Source organism: Ursus maritimus, unplaced genomic scaffold, assembly GCF_017311325.1.
Source record: "Ursus maritimus isolate PB19 unplaced genomic scaffold, ASM1731132v1 scaffold_24, whole genome shotgun sequence".
NCBI classification, from domain to species: Eukaryota; Metazoa; Chordata; class Mammalia; order Carnivora; family Ursidae; genus Ursus; species Ursus maritimus.
In genome coordinates, this window is record NW_024424897.1 from 41787044 (window position 1) to 41804707 (window position 17664).

Consider the following 17664-nt stretch of genomic DNA (forward strand, 5'->3'; position numbering starts at 1 on the left):
CACACAGAAAGCAACTCAAAATAATTTAGCTTGCTAGTTATCTTCAGGCCACAGCTGTGTTAGACAAGTAAGACCTGGCCTAAGTACAAGAGAGAGATGGAAGGAAGAGCAATGCGGGGCAATCAGGGAAATCTACATTTTTTAAAAGATATTATTTTTCAAGTAATCTCTACACCCAATGTAGGGCTCTAATTCACAACCCTGAGGTCAAGAGTCCCACGGCCCTTCCAACTGAGCCAGCTAGGCGCCCCCAGGGAAACCTACATTTAATCTTGCCGCTTTCTAGCTTACACAGTGACCTCTCTGACTTACATTAGCTAGCAAAGTGGGTGGGAAATGGGATGCAATTCAGTTACGGGGTTATAAAAGCCCAAATCTATTATGACTAGTTCTCCAGACTGAAATTTACTTTATTTCAGGTATTCCACAGCTACCACATTTTAATATATTTGGAAAAGCACACAATAATTAGGATAACCAATTTAAATTTTTTGAAAATTCCAAACAATCCAGATGCGGACTACTCAGTCCCTTTGCCTTCCTGCTATTCACATCTTATACATGTGGTTTGTGAAGGAAGCTAATCTGCTATTCTTTAGATTTTTAACCATTATTTCAGAGAATATACAGCCCAAATAAGGCTTCTAAACAGCTAATATTTTCCTGAACTATGAATTTCAGTTCTTAGGCTACCACTTGTCTACCACACAAATACAGATAAAGACTGGCTGTAAGTGGAAACACTTATTCATGTTGGTTTCCTAGATTAAAAATACTTATGTTCTGTCTTACTTTCATAATCAGAGGGGGAAAATATTCATGTTCTTCACCTAGCAGGTGAAGAGTATTTTCATATACTCTTTTCATTTACAGTGTTACCCCATGTTCAGCAATCCTGGTACAGCAGCCAATGTCTTTTAACCGCAGTTATTAAATAATTCAATATAAAGCCTGTACACTTGGTGGGTCACTATTTACGTTATTTCACCCGAACATAACATACACGAATTAGTCACTAGCACTAACATTTTAGGTAACCTAACCATTCTTACCTTGCTTCTGCAAATTCCAAACAGATTCCATTTCTGCAAAGAAAAAAAAAAAGATTATTTTATACACTAAGTTTTATAGAGCAAAATTTAAAGCTATGCTTTTCACTTTAAACCTAAAAAACTTAGACTGGTTATTGCTGGGCTGGAGGTAGGGTTGAAATTGAAATAGCACAGTTCTACTGAACCTTAGACAAAAACACTCTTATTTTCTTGGAATTCTCAAGAAGTGTCTTTCAGACTGCCTTAAGTTGATTATAGGAAGTGAATTATTGGGGCGCCTAGGTGCCTCAGTCGGTTAAGTGTCTGCCTTCAGCTCAGGTCATGATCCCAGGGTCCTGGGATCAAGCCCCGCATCGGGCTCTCTGCTCAGCGGGAAGCCTGCTTCTCTCTCTCCCTCTGCCTGTTGCTCCCCCTATTTGTGCTCTCTTTCTGTCAAATAAATAAAATCTTTAAAAAAAAAAAAAAAGTGAATTATCATCTGAAATCAAACTACCAAGAGAGCAATTCTATCTATACAAATAGCAAAGATATGCTTAAGCATGCTGTAGATAAAATGGTATTTCTTGTAGAAGCTCATTGTTATTAAAAAAAAAAAATGAAGTATTTTTTGGCAACCCACCATAAGCCACTGTGGTACTCAAGTCTTCTGAATGAAGCATTCAAATTTGATTAAGCACTATGCTTAAAATGCCTTACTAAAATTTTACTTAACTCAAACCACACCTACGCTTATTTTTAACCCATAAGTCAAAATGCCAATCCATACCCATTTATTAGTAAACACAATCCTCATTTGTCCCAATTCTACTGAAATGTGATCACAATGTGCTTACTTTGATAACTTACGGTGAAGAAAATATGTACATGACGAAACTATAGTGACAGTACAGGGAAAAGGCAAGAAAAATTCTATCTGGAAGCATTCCAGAAAGCTTCACAGAGGGCTTATTTGAAGGTCTGATGAATAAGACAATAGATGACTACTATACCACAAGAACCAAAGAACAGGAAAATAGGAACTACAATACCTTGAAAGGAAATACTCTACTAGGGTTACAATGTAAACACAAAGACCACACAGTAACAGGAATGAACTATAACTATGACTGAGAATAAGTGCTCTTTCCATGGCCATACAACTGCCATTTTGAGAAGACAAAAAGGTCTGTATAATTGGATTTTGTGTAACTGTATTCCACATAATTTATCAGCAGTCAATTATAGTTAAAGAAAAATACAACTGGAGCTCATTAAGATAGGATATATCTGGACATGGGTTATAGTTAAGGTACAACATAATCTCTCCCCAGGCTAAAAGTGTAAAAATCTCAAATTATTACTTTTTCATGTTTATAGTTGGAGGAAGAGAATGGTAGATCATACTCTCCCTGCTCCCCTCTATCCCCCACCAAATTCATTCCTAAAAAACTTCTAAGTTTCGAAAATTTGTCAGAATTGGATATTTGGAACAACAGGTTAATTATTCAAACTAAAGTAATTCTAAGTAAAATTGCATTCAAGGTATCACAATAAATGCCTGATTAAACAAAGACTGGGAAATAATACACTAGCTGTCACTTGGTGCAAGAGCATAGATGGATGCTATGGGCTTTAAATCACTGGACAGTGGCGCCTGGGTGGTTCAGTCAGTTAAGCACCTGTCTTGGGCTCAGGTCATGATCTCAGGGTCCTGGGATCAAGTCCCCCATTGGGCTCCATGCTCAGCGGGGAGTCTGCTTCTCCCTCTCCCTCTGCTTCTCCCTCTCCCTCTCCCCCCCCCCATGTGCTCTCTCAAATAAATAAAATTTTAAAAAGAAATCACTGGACAGAGAGCCATCCAAAGACTGGCAGGAAAATCCCCATCTCCCAGGTCTAAGAAGGGGAGAGAATTGTGATCAATCTAATCTGGAAAAAAGAAGATATATCAGGAAGGTTATTCCAGTCATGGCACTCATAGCTATCCCTCTAATTTCTACTTCTATTAGTTTCGGACAATTAGAAATAGCTGAAATAGTCATTAGAGCCATTATCCTGCACATTTCTGTATTTCAGAATGGCTTATTTTAAGAAGTCCAAACATAAGCCTTTCTTGGTTGACCTGACTTCAAAAACATTAATCCAACACAAAAATTTTTTCTTTTAGTGAAAGTAAAGAAATCTCACATTTTGCAACAAATAAATTCCTGAGTTCTGTATGTACTGATTACTTGGTGCTCATTATTAAGTCTATTTAATGTAAAGATAAATGTGTACTTGGCTGTATGTTGAGAAAAACACAAACTTTTCATTTTGACCCCCTATCCTCTAACATTTCTTTTTCTCTTCCCTACCACCAACCTCAATCTGCCTCTTCCCCTCCACCCTTTCTTGGTGGGGAAGACCGGGCAGGGGGAACTACACTCAGGAGTCCATAAAAACTAAAGTACTTTAAAGGCAAACATGTAAATTTTAAAGACAAAAATAACTATTTGCAACCACCCAAGGTCTTTAATGGATTGAAGACATTTCCTTTAGCTTAATCCAGAACATTCAGCTTTAGGTTTTAAACACAGATTTTAAATGATTTCTGATAAGAAAGTCTTATTACAATTAAATAAGGGGTAGTGAATTTGATCATGCTTTTTGAGAAGAAAGGGATGTGTGACCTAGCTAAAAAAAATTAGTCATGAGCCAACCTAGCTTCAAACCAACAAATAAATCAACATTATCTGAAGTGCTGAACTGAGAAATGAATGCAATTCCCCTTCCAGTTATTTAATACTAAATACTTCTGTAACTAGTAGCAACTTGATGTCCTTGATTAGAATTTCAAGTCCATGAAACTTAACTGAAGATGAGAAAGAAGAGGAAATAAATCAAATATTGTCTGCATGATTACATGCTATGCTTAAACAACCATACTAAGACTAACAAGAAGCTAGTAATATCTAGGAAAGGAGAAAATTGTATTTTTGCCCTCTTCTAAGTTACAGAAGCCTCCATGCAGATTCTAAATATAAAACAAGTTACTTTGTGTAACTGTTTTAACTACCCCACAACAGAAGCTGAACAAAATAAGGCACATTCAACTATACAAAATCATAACACAGCAATTAATCTTTCTACTTTTAATACTGCCCTTGCCCCCCCACTACGAGGTCTTTTACTTCCCAGTTCTTTTTAAAGTTTGAGCCCAGCACCCAATTATGCAAATAGTTATTGAGAAATGGCCACAGGACCAAATTTACTAATATAAGTGAAGGTTTCTGCTTTTAAAATATACCAAAGTAGGCAATTTTGTTAAAATTCTGCTATTTAGACTGCCACCATGCAAATGTTAAATTTTACTATATAAAATTTTTCAAATATTTAGTTATGCCTCATCAGTAAAGACAATTTAACATTCAATTTTCTAAAGCAGACTACTTCTACTTCCTACATAGCTCCCTACCACAATGCTCCCTGTAGATGTCCAATAAACTCCAAGTTCTAAATTCCAAGTGGATTAAAATGTACTACTTAGGGGCTAGAGATATAGATGTGAAACCAGAAAGGCTGTGCCTCTGTAAGCTCAGCAGAAGAGACAGCTTTTCTAGATAGAAGCACCAGCATGAACAAAGCTTGGTGATAGTAAAGTACAAGGTTTGCTAAAGCAGGGGTCAGCAAACTGATTTCTACCCACTGCCTGTTTCTGCAAATCAAGTTTTCTTGGAACAGAGCCACACCCATTTTATATATTACCCATGGCTGTTTTTGCGTACAAGGCAGAACCATGTAACTAGAATTGCAAGGAGACCGACCCCATGGCTCACAAAGCCTAAAATATTTACTATCTGGTCATTCATATAAAAAGTTTACTAACCTATGCTTTGGTGGTCACAATTATTTAATAAGGCTGGATGTCACTAAGACAAAAAGATTCAGACAACAACACTATTCAGGGAACAGAGCTAAAAGTCACTAAGAAGGAAAGATTCACACAAAGATAAATGCTACTTTGCTACTCATGGGATAGCACAAAGGCACATACAAAGGGAAGTTTACTATTTAAATCATCTAGGGAAAGGAAGTCACTGAAAATATGAGATTATTGTTCTAAATATTAGTAATAACTGAGGTAACTGAAGAATATGGATGAAGAGATAATACAGTAGTCCCCCTTATCTGCAGGAGATAAGTTCCAAGACACCCCCCCCCAGGGGATGCCTAAAATTGCAAATAGTACCAAACCCTACATATACTATGTTTTTTTCTATACATATATGCCTATGATAAAGTTTAATTTATGAATTAGGCACAGTAAGAGGTTAACAATAAAAAAGAACCATTATAACAACACACTGTACAAAAAAGGTTATATGAGTGTGGTCTCTCTCAAGTATCTTACTGTACTTACTTACCATTCTTCTTGTGATGATGTGAGATGAAAAAATGCCTACAAGTGAGATGAATGACAATAGGCATTGTGATGTAGCATTAGGCTACTACTGACCTTCTGACGATTCAGAAGGATCATCTGCTTCCAGACCGCAGCTGACCGCGGGCAACTGAAACCGCGGAAAGCAAAACCACGGATAAGGTGGGACTACTGTACAGAGAAAGAGCCCAGTAAATGTTACTGCAAAAGTGAAATTAGGACGGTTGTATTAGAGATAGAAAGGAAAAAATGGGTATGTTAGAGACAAGATCCATATAACCTAATAATCAGGGTTTGGAAAAAAATGAATTTAGTTTTATATATAAAGAATTAGAGTGGTTATGTTGAATATATGTGGTCTGAACTCAGAGTAAAAGCAGTTGAAGTTTTGAGCTTTAATACACAGCGACAGAATTGGATGAGATTACTCAGAGTTTGAGTAGCATGAAAAGGAGACTGAAAGAACACCAACATTTGAGAAAAAGAGAATGATACCAGGAAGGTTATGCTGAAGATGTAAAAAGTAGGAAAGTAGATAGAGTTAAGGAAATGCAAATTAGAGAATTTAGGAAGGGAGTGTTCAACTACTGCAATTTTTATTCAAAGTTAAGACACTTTTAACTTTCTAGTCACCCTCTTTTTCTCCAGCCAAATGTCACCGCCTGGTTCAAGCAGTGGTACCTTATGAATATTTCTGCAGTGTAATCTTTTAACAGGCCTCTCTTGCCCTTAATCAAGTCTCACTTTCTATCTTCTACACCATGACTATCATTCTCTTCCTCTAAAAATATAAACCTGAAAGGGACCAAAACATTTCAATGGATTCCCACTGCCTACAGGGAGACTAGATCGGTTTGTCTTGTATAAAATTTCTAGCATCTGAAACAGCTGTACATCAATAAGTAAACTGGATGACTAAATTAAAAGATTTTTTAACTTGCACCACTCACCTTCCTTGAATCACTATGAATGACCAGCATGTTCAAATACTATTCCATTTCCTCCACCTAAAATAATTTTGACTTTCCTTGTACAATAAATAAGCCAATTTCCACTTCTCTTTTGAATACTGACTAGCCTTCCCTGACTCTCCCATTCCCCCTTAGGGGTTTCTCTATGTTCCAAACACATTTTATATATTTTTCTAAAGAGCAGTCACACTAGTCACGTACTTCTTTTCCATGTATGCTTCCCTACTACACTGAACTCCTTAAAGACATGAATCCTCTCTTTTCATCTACTTATCACAACTGCTTCACACAGAGCTTAGTGCAATTTATGTAAACATTTGAACAAACACTACTCATAAATCAGTCAGAAAGTAATACTATAACAAAGTAGTATTAGGCCCGTTTGAAACTGATATGCAACCTTTTCTGACCTACAAAAACAGCAACTGCATACGATCCAACCAAAATTTCAGCATTTAATTCTTCAAAGAAAAAGACTAATAGTAGCTAAGACGGTTAAACCCAACTTGAGGCTTAACTTTTTTTTTTTAACTTTTAAAATTGAATGACAGTATTGTCCCAGTTTAACGTAACATTTAAGGGGCACCTGGGTGGCTGCTGGTTCAGCATCTACATCTTGATTTTGGCTCAGGTCATGATCTCAGGGTCATGAGATCAAGCCCCACACTGGGCTGTGCTGAGTGAGGAGCCTGCTTAAGATTCTCTCTCTCTCTGCCCTTCCCCACCGTCCCCGCCCACACAATCTGTCTCTCTCTCAAAAAAAATATTAGTATCTTAAAAAATCCTTTGAAAACATTTAAACATTTTAAAAAGCACATGTCTCAGGGCAGCTGGGTGGCCCAGTCAGTTGGGCATCCAACTCTTGGTTCTGGCTCAGGTCATGACCTCACATGGGCTTGAGCCCTACATCCAGCTCTGTGCTGGGGGAGTCTCCTTGAGATTGTCTCCCTTTCCTTTCGCCCCTATGCATGCACTCTAAGTAAGTTTTTAAAAAGTCTAAATAACAAAAATAAATAAAAAGCATGTCTCCCCACCAAAAAAGGAAATAAATCAAATATAAGGCCAAACAAGGGGACTACCACAATTGAGAACCCCCAGATCAATTTACCACTGATCTTGCCTTCCAATCCCTTATCAGGCCATTACTGGCTATCTCATCACCATGTTTTGCTATTCTGATTTCCTTCCCCAACCAATTCACAGAACCCCCCTATTCCTTTGCAAAGATGACTCAGAATCTTCTCCCCACCCTTTTCATTTCCATTTTGACTATACCAGAGAATTAACAACTTATTTTCTTTTTTTAAAAAAATGTTAGGGACATCTGCCTGGCTCAATCAGTGGAGAATGCGACTCTTGGTCTGGGGTTTGAGTTCCAGCCGCATGTTGGGGGAAGAGATTACTTAAAAATAAAATCTTAGGGGGAAAAATGTTTAAGTAACCTCTGCCCCCAATGTGGGGCTCAAACTCACAAGCCCTAGACTGGCTGAGAGTTGCATGCTCTACTGACTGAGCCAGCCAGGCACTCTGATAACAGCTTATTTTCAAGTAAATTTTACTAAAGTCGTTAGAAGTCATTACCTTTTCAGGAATACCTAAAAACTCTTCATTGCATCAATTCCAATCTTATATTCCCGATTTGGAGCTACACCAAACCAGACTAAATAGAACTGTCTGGACCACCTCTAAATACATACATTAGAAACTTGGAGCTTAAGGTTTTGTTTTTGGTTCATTTCTACTTCTATGCTTATTCTAATCCAGTTTACTTTTAAGGTAAAATATCAAATTCAAGTTGCTTGGAACGGAAGTGCTACTACTAAGATAGCAATAGACCATTTCTGCTTTTATAGCATGGGTGGTTCTTCCCTTACCTTCAGGAGGTAAGCTAATAAAATCTGCAGGTGAAATTTTACCTTCTATAAATTCCTTACAAGTTACCTTTCAGACTAATACCAAAGTAAATTCATTACTATTGCACTCATAAAGTAGACTTAATGAAAAATCAAGCATCCATGCTCAAATGGTAAGTCACTGGGGAAAAAAAGGATCTCACAACCACATTAAATTACTTGTTACAAATATTCCTGTATGTCCCATATTATAGAGGGGGACTAACGGATCCTTCACCAATCTAGGAAATTCAACTAGGGCTGAAACCAAAGTCAAATCTGTAGGCACCTGCTATGTTAATAAATGTTAATAAGATTATGAGAAAGACAGCTGTGATGCCATAAGCAATCACGGAGAATAATAAAATGCAGTACAGGTGAAAATACTTTTTCAGCGTTCTGTTAAAAGGAGAAAATTTAGTACTCAGATCCTTCTGTAAACAAAAGTCTGAACTGTATACATGGTCCCCCCCCTTCCCTTTGATGGATTAACTATAACTTGCCTCCTGCCTCCTCGTACCCTGTAGATCAGCTTCCTCATTCCCAAACCTAAAATGCTTTTTAAAAATATTTTCAGGGGCGCCTGGGTGGCACAGCGGTTAAGCGTCTGCCTTCGGCTCAGGGCGTGATCCCAGCGTTATGGGATCGAGCCCCACATCAGGCTCTTCCCCTATGGGCCTGCTTCTTCCTCTCCCACTCCCCCTGCTTGTGTTCCCTCTCTCACTGGTTGTCTCTATCTGTCGAATAAATAAATAAAATCTTTAAAAAAAAAAAATAAAAATATTTTCAGATAAATAATACATTCATATGACTGCAAATACAAAAGGGAAATCTTGTTAACCCTCTGCCTAGACTATTCCAAGAGTTCATCAGAGAAATGGCTTCCAACCTACCTTACAAATTGGTGCCATACTAATCTACCTGAATGCAAGTCAATTAACAACTCCGTTTTTAAAGCACTTCAGCACAAGAAACACATGCTGATATGCTATTTTATACGTTTAGAAGCCCAGGCTTAATTAAAAACGACAAATGGTTTTTCTCAGGTACACAGGAATTAAGAATACGTCAGTATTCACCCCCGTCTTCTGTGCAGTTTAAGTCACTTCCATTCCACCAGCCCACCTCCCTGATATTCAGTGGCTCCCCACCTACCTCCAGACTGATCTGATGGATCTGGCAGCACTTACCTTCCTTCTCTTTTACGTCCCCTCACCACATCCAAAGCAGAACCCTTTCAATATTTACATTTACTCAGGATTCTCCAACTTAACTCTTCTTTATCTTCCTCTTCTCTGCATTTCCGTAAGTCAAAAAATCTTCCCCATCCATCAAAACTCAGTTCAAATGCTGCTGCCTCCATGAAAACATACCCTGCATTTACTCCTCCCACCTTTACTCCATTAGAAATTCTCCTTCCACTGAAGTCTTCTAGTTATTTATATCTGTATGACACTTAAAATCTTGCCTGATAAAACTTGTGTATTATTTTCGCCTCTACGTAAGCTCTTCAAAGAAAAAGACTCACCCTTTCAAAATAAGTCTTCCATAACTAAGCTAAGTGCTCTGCCTGTAAGTACATCATAAGGGAAAGGAAAACACACACACACACACACACATATATTACTACACAACTGTGACAGAGAAAAGAAAAAAGGATTAAACTGAAGAACGCTCTCTAGACTTAAAGAGTTCCCAACCATAGCTGGCAATGAGAACCACCTAGTGAGTTAAAATACATTTTTAATTCCAGGGTGTAGCCCAGATCTAGTGAATCAAAGCATTTATGCCAATAACCTATGGAAGTAAGAGAAACAAATTCTTAAAGCTTCATACTGTAGACTAGTGTTCCCTCGAGGATATTTTATACTAGATAACCGTCATGTTGACTCACTTCAACCATCAACAACTACACCTTACTTGTTCATCTCCCCTTGCATCTCTACATGCTGGGTAAAATTTACCTTATCAAATTATTTTTTCATGAGTACTCCAAAATATCAGCATTTTGAATGCTTGATAACCTTCAGTGCAGTATTAGGCAAGATAAATCAACCTAGTTTAAATGAACACTGACCAAACACACAACTCACACCAACCTAATTTCAACAGATTTGGCTTCAAATGACTTTTTTGAATCAAATGACTTCAAATGACCATTTCAAAATCAAAGATTCACCACAAAAAGTTAGGGTCCAGTGTTACAAGCCTCTGAAAAGTAAATGCTTTAAAGGAGGCAACAGTTATATGTCCTGCGTATGTGCATTAAAAGCTATCACTCTAACATAACACAAGTATCATCTAGCAAAATGTTAGGATACCTGCAATTTGCTCTTGACACTCCTAGCAAAGAAAGCCTGAAGGCAGATAGGTTAAACAAGAATGACTGTGCTTTTTAAATGTTCAGGCTGGACGATGGTACACTGGGGTTCATTACAGGTTCCACTTTTCCAATTTTTTCATAGTCAATTTAAAAACATATCACTTTAAAGTTCTACCCTTAATAGCCACTTGAGAAAAACAGAAAATAGGACCTATGTCTCACCATAAATATTAATACTGCTATGTAATGATACAATATCCCCCCAGATAATATGAAGATTAACCCTCCTGCTTCTTAAGAAAAGTTAATAACATAGTATGTATCACAAGCTGAAAGAAAAATCCCAAGAACTAGAATTCCCACCAATCCTTTTTATGCCTCACTGTATCTTTATTTCGTATCCTCAAATGTACTGAACATTCAGATTTTTAAAAAATCTGCAGTACTTCTAAGGCTGTAAGTAATTAATGTTTAATCTAAAAAATGCACCATTCCTACTGAACTGACACTAAGCACCCTCTTACCTACTATTTCCAAATAAAGTTGTTGAAGAGCTTATTTTTGAAGTTAGGAGGTATGTATAAGAACTTCTATTCCTGAGCCTAACTTTAACTCAGTAAGTGATTGCCTTTGAATGTTTAAAGAGAAGACTACACTAAAGAACCAAGAAAATACAGGTGCTCTTTTAAAGAACAAGCCCAACTGTGATTATTACCTCTTTTAGAGTTTAAGACAACTTAAAAAAAAAAAAAAAAAAAAAGCCAGCCTTCACTTATAAGATCTTCAGATCTTCAAAAGGTTGTAATTCAAAACAAATTCAAAGAAAAGAGATATTAGTGACCTAACGAACCAATCCACATTTGGCAGTAATTCAAAGAACCTGCCACTTTGGAACTAACTGAACTGAATGTTATCCATTGTTGCGGGGGAGGGGAGGAAAACAATCAATACCAATTTAATCTCAATAATATCTAACTACAAAACTCAAATTGATGCACTTTACTAACGCAAATCATTTGGTAATATCAGCAAAATTAAATATTACTGCATCCATGTAAGGGTATTCGGCTCATCTAAATACTGCTGACTTCATATCTACTTAGCCTACACGTAGGAAAAATGCATACAGAATACCTAGAAATAAACAGGAGTTAACACTCCCATTTAAAAAGGCTTACAATTCTCCATAATAAAAATCTATATAAAACCACCAAACAACAACCACTTAATGGAACAACCTGTCCCAGACTTTTTCGCAGGTTGTGGAAGAACATAACGAGATAGCCTCTCAGGTTCACACAACGACCACCAATACAAAATACTCAGTAAAGATTTTCCCAGTAAATGTCTCTGGAGGGCAGATGGCACAGAAAATACCACCAAAAGCACAGAATTTAACTTGTAATTAACCACAAGTCTTAAGAAACTAAGCAAAATTTTTGCCCTAACTTTCCTAAAAACATCCACTTCCTGGTTAATTCATTTACTTCCAAACAGCAGTGCTGGAGAAAAAAGAGAAGACAGGTAATTTTATCTGCTAGGATTACTACTCCTAAACTCCCATAAGGCAATACTACTACTTACTCCCATTTCTTAAAGGAAGAAAAATAGAAAAAGGACATCTGTTCATTTTACTAATGTCTTCCAGTTTGCAGATAAGGAAAGGTATGCAGAGGAAGCAATTTGCTTAAAAGTCACATAAATAGCTTTGTTATTCATCTCTGAGGCAGCGATTCTTCTAGGGAGAATATGGGAATTACCTCATCCCCACTATATGATATGCTGCCCCTTTCCTGCAGTTCCAAGTCACTGCCTAAACGAGCCAACGTTAAAAATGGGAATGTACAGCATATCTTACTTAGGTGTATGCATGCATGAGGTATAGATTTCTGCTAGGGGAGGAGGGGAATATGGAAGACTGAAAACCACTCTTCTCAAAAGCACCAAGGTTGTAAACATCATTCACTAAGCCTCATTTTATTTGCTGTAGTGATTTAAGTAAGTTACCATATACAGCAAATTTTTCTTTAAGACACAAAGAGGGGCACCTGGGTGGCTCAGTCGGTTAAGTATCCGACTTTGGATTTCGGCTCAGGTCATGATCTCAGGGTCCTGGGACTAAGCCCTGTAGTGGACTCTCCACTCAGCAGGGAGTCTGCTTGTCTCCCTCTCCCTCTCCCTCTCCCTCTGCCCCTCCCCACACTTGCTTTCTCTGAAAGAAAAAAAAAAAGACACAAATAAACCATATTCTAAAAAGGTTATGAGAATGGAACTTGAAAGATATTGTATTCCTCCATAGGCTTTGGGGCTATGAAAAGTACAGACTCTAAGAGCCTGGCTCCTATGATGCTAATTGGGCTTGCTGTTGCAGTTATTGAAATTATTTTCCAGTTACCATTCAGCACCCATTATTCCTTCGTATAAGAGAAAAAATAGTTTGACACTCCATCTTTTTGGACTCCTCCTCAAAAACACTGCTCCTACTCATTTTACACAAATTAGAACTATCAAGTGAGCTCACTAATAAGGAAGCATATGATATAAAAAGCAAAGGCGAGGGAACATCTGTTCAAAGAAAAATTTTAAAAAGAACGCAAGAGAAAATATAATGTCATCCCTTTAGGCACAACCTCACCCCTCTTCACTCTCTTCACGAAGTGCAGGAAGTCAAATATACTTATACATATATTTTTTTTAAAAATGCTTTTATGTTGAAAAAATGAACATTCCTTCTAAATAGTACTATTTCCAAAGACCCTGAATTAGTTTATCAGCTGCTTATTCACTGTTATTCTCAACTTAGTTCCCAAATTCTTGAGAATCTCAAAGTAATTTCCAAAATTCACCCTTAATACACCACCTAATAAATGTATGTTTAATCGACCAATAAGAATCTTTATATAAGAACAAATGAGTTACCTTTAGTGTGATATACAATAGCAGCCCTCAGGTCAAAAGAACCCCAGCTATCATTTCTTTCTAGGCCTCTCTGGTATCTCTGTTCTTTGGCGGAGCCTAACAAAGTGTTCGTAGGAGACGCCAGAGGATTTTGATTTTCTATCTCGTAGTCCTTTGAGAGAAACACTAAAGCACCTTGACTACTGGTGTCTGCTTTTTGCAGGTCACCTATATGACTGGGTTCCAAGGATAAGGCTCCACTCTCACTAGTAGTCCCAGATTTTAGAATGCTACCCAGAACTTGAGGACTAGTCCGTTTTTCCAGCTCATAAGCCTTGGGAAACACAGGATGCTCAGTTCCTGAGGGGATTATTTCAGCACCCTGTGAAACCAAAGTGGCAGGATATTCCCCTTGAAATGTCACCTCCATCACTTTATGATCTGATGACTTCCCAATAACAGTCTCAGGGCCAGCACTGGGCTCATTTATAAATGATAAACCCCACTGATTCTGGAAGATATCCCCCAGGTTTTGCTGATCTGTCTGAGAGGGTAGATCCACTTGTGCTGTGCTCAACAGCACAGTTTGCATATTTGAAGGATAGATAAAAAGGCTAGATTTAATTTGTTCAACAGCTGCTGAAGTCAGACTCATGTCCTGGAGAACTGAATCAGTCCCAGAAGAGATGGGTGTTAGAGTATTAGCAGCAGTAGTTAGCAGTGGCTGACCCCCTGGAGAATACACACTTGCATCAGTCCCTGCTAGAACAGGCCCATTAGAAAAGTTGGCCGAAGTAACAGATTTCAGCGCTGACATAGGGACCTGGGATAACCGACTTGAAGATTGGGTCTGAGTTTCCCCAGTAGATGACGAAGAGGATGAAGATGAAGATGGCGACACAGAAGAATTCTGTACAGTTTTGTTGAGGTTTTCCTTAACTTTGCTTGCATAACTTATTTTAGGAACTATTTTAGCACTGCTATTGTCCACTGGAAAAACTGGGGGTGGTTTAAATAGGGTCCACGAGTCCTCTTTGGAGGTAACAGCAGAAGCATGCTTTCCTTTGGGCCGATCATCAAACTTTTTGCTGCTCACACCAGGTTTAATATCAGAGCTTTTCCGCAGCGTATCACCCACAGCAGGTTTTCCTCGATTTGTTCCTCCAGGCCCAGTTTCGTACTTCCAAATGGGCTTCGAACCATCTACTCGATTTCCCTTTTGTTCACTGTAGTCAGGCTTGAAAGTTTCAAGTCCCTGTTTTAAGGTTGGGACACTGGTCTCTTGTTGCATTATTTTGTCCTGAACTAAATTAAGGTTTTCACAACCCTTGGCACTATTGCGCCTAGCTTTCCTTTTTTTAGGAGTGGTATATCCACTCTCAGATCCACTACCATCATTATCTGCTCCTTTGCCCATATAACCATTAGTAATATAGCCAGAATTATTTGTTACAACACCATTTGGAATGGCTACCGTATCGGTCTTGTCTACAGACTGGTTCTCTCCAGATTTATTTTCATAAGATTTCCCATTCTTTTTGTCCATACTGTTTTTCTGAATGAAATTCCTGGTTTTAATTCCTGCTTTCCCAAAGGTGCTGGCCTTTACAGTCTGCTTCAGATTAGTGTCTACAATTTGTTGGTTGCCATTGAGGACCCTGGAAATAGGGTTGGTAGTTTCATCAGAACCCAGGCTCTTTAGAGATATTTCTCGTTCTCCAGCATTACCATTTAGTTCACCATAGCCTAGAGAGGGGGGAAAAAAAGGTTTTTTTACAATCAAAATATATAAATTACAATAGTACCTAACATTTAAAGACACTGCTATGAGCATAAGCTTGACTATGTTATTATTTCACAACTACGATAAAACAGTTTCTGAGCCCCTTATTACTGATCCGAAGTCTACCAAGCAAGAGACTGAACCAAGCTGGGATTCAAACCAAAGTCTGAGGTCAGAAAGAACAAGATCTCTTAAGCAGTATGCCATAATACCTCTCATCTAACAGAATCAACTTCCCCATTGTTCTCACAAGGCTGTTATAAAATTTCCTTTACAATTAAGAGCGCAGCTACCTTCTGGGCAAAAATCAAGTTATGTCGATACATTAATTGTATGTATTACAGGGAAACTAAAGAATCCCTTTCTAGGGGCGCCTGGGTGGCTCAGTCAGTTAAGCATCTGGCTTAACTTAGGCCCCGATCTCAGGGTCCTCGGATGGAGCCCCCACATCATCAGGCTCCTTGTTCAGCAGGGGGTCTGCTTCTTCTTCACTCTCTGCCCCCTCCCCCCTGCTCGTGCTCTCTCTCAAATAAATAAAATCTCAAAAAAAAAAAAAATCCGTTTCTATGAAACCGTAAGTGGCTGGTAGTCACCATAAGCAGTTTCTACTGCATTCTACTGAACAAAAATCTAATACTCGTGAACTTTTTCTATAGTGGTCTTGAATTTATTTTGGTATTTCCTAAACAGTAGATCATATTGTTAATGTATGAAACCAAAACACCTATGTACCGATGTTTCTAACTCTTTTAAGATATATTTTCTTCATTTCACATCTGGGTAAGTAGACTCTCAGAGAAATTAACCTGCCCAAGTCACAAAGCAGAGAACTGGAAATCTGAACTCCAGTCTGCCTATAACACAGTTTCCTATCACTATGTAATACTGCCTACAAGTGACGCAGTATTATTTACTAACAAAACTACAATGAAAGGTATCTAATTTTAAAAAGTGTTATTATGTTGTTCAAGTTTAAGACCTTCAACTGCCATAAACAATTCATTACTATATGTTATTCAATTAGGATAACGACAGCTTTTCCCATTTCCTTACCAGTAAAATAGTGATATTAGTTATCCACCGTTCTATGAAATGTTCCCAAAAACATTCTGAAGTAATTAGAAACAGATACATAATAGAAGGATATACACACATTCATTTAAGGCAGCTTTTCAGGGAATTGGGGGAGGGGTGTCCAATAAGAATACCAAATAATCTGCCTTTGTCACTTTCCTTCATTCTTGTAGGCCTTAGCCTGTGAAGTTGGCTAAAAGAATTGTGAGCTGTATATTCTTGTTCTGAAACTGTTTTAATTCCCAATATGGTAAAGATCAATAGATAAAACTAACAGTGAAATCTCTTTGTGAATTTTAAAAGCATAAGGGATCTAAGTTTTTTTTTTTTTTTTTTAACAAGTGTGAGAACCATTGTTTTAAAAAGAATTTGCTGTGGAACAGAACATAGTCTGGGAAGATGCACAACAGGATTTACTATAATTTTAAGGCACTCATTCTGTATCAGAGAAAAAGATAAGGACCCTGGGATGAACAAATAAAGGCATTTTCTTCTACTGTATTAACTTTCAGAACATAACTCAAGACTATAATTGTTCCTAAGATTGAGTGCCACAAAACTTGTACCATAAAAAATTTATTTTGTTAAAGCTCTTAACTTCTGTAGTTATATTTTCATTTTTTTGACTTCTGAGTTTTTTGTGTTTTTTTTGGATAGCCAATCAAATCAAACTTTTGGTGGAAAAATTCTTAAGTATGAAACTACCAGTCAAGAAGAGATCACTGCCTAGGATGTTTTCTGAAAGGTTCTTTTTTTCCTTAGGAAAGCAGCAAGTTCCTAAATAGAGGTTCTCAACGTTTTTAACAGATCCAAGTTTACCTGTGTACAACTCTAGACTAAAAACTACATATACCATTTAAACATGCTAACAAGCTAAACAAAGGTTTGTACTCTTGGGCTCATTAGTCACAACTTTCTCAAAGGTAAGCAAGCAGTCTTAAGAAAAAAAAAATTCCAATGTCCAAACTAACTTGGACCAAAGCCAAGACTTCTAAGTGAACCAGAATAATTTTTCCTAAAATTACTAGTATTTAGTGGTTCCAGCATCAGGAATCACCAAACAATTTAATAACAGCTCAAAAGCCACTATACTTCCACTCCCAAGTTTTAGTAACAAAAACCATTTCTCATTTAACTGAAGTTTTTTCCAGGGGCACGTGGGCGGCTCAGTCGGTTAAGCGTCTACCTTATGCTCAGGTCATGATCTCAGGGTCCTGGTCTCTCGGGCAGACTGCTTCTTCCTCTCCCTCAGTGCCACCTCCCACCCCCGTTGTG

General features: G+C 37.7%; 1 protein-coding gene across 1 annotated transcript in view; it reads right to left on the bottom strand.

Annotated features, from left to right (window-relative positions):
- Window positions 1-17664, bottom strand: part of NUFIP2 (nuclear FMR1 interacting protein 2) — a 31255-nt gene that overhangs the window by 10143 nt on the left and 3448 nt on the right. Inside the window, exons 2-3 of the mRNA XM_008695324.2 lie at window positions 13554-15278; window positions 1053-1085 (exon numbers count right to left, since the gene is read on the bottom strand). Coding sequence (XP_008693546.2) covers window positions 1053-1085; window positions 13554-15278 — 1758 coding nt within the window. The remainder of the gene's footprint in view (window positions 1-1052; window positions 1086-13553; window positions 15279-17664) is intronic.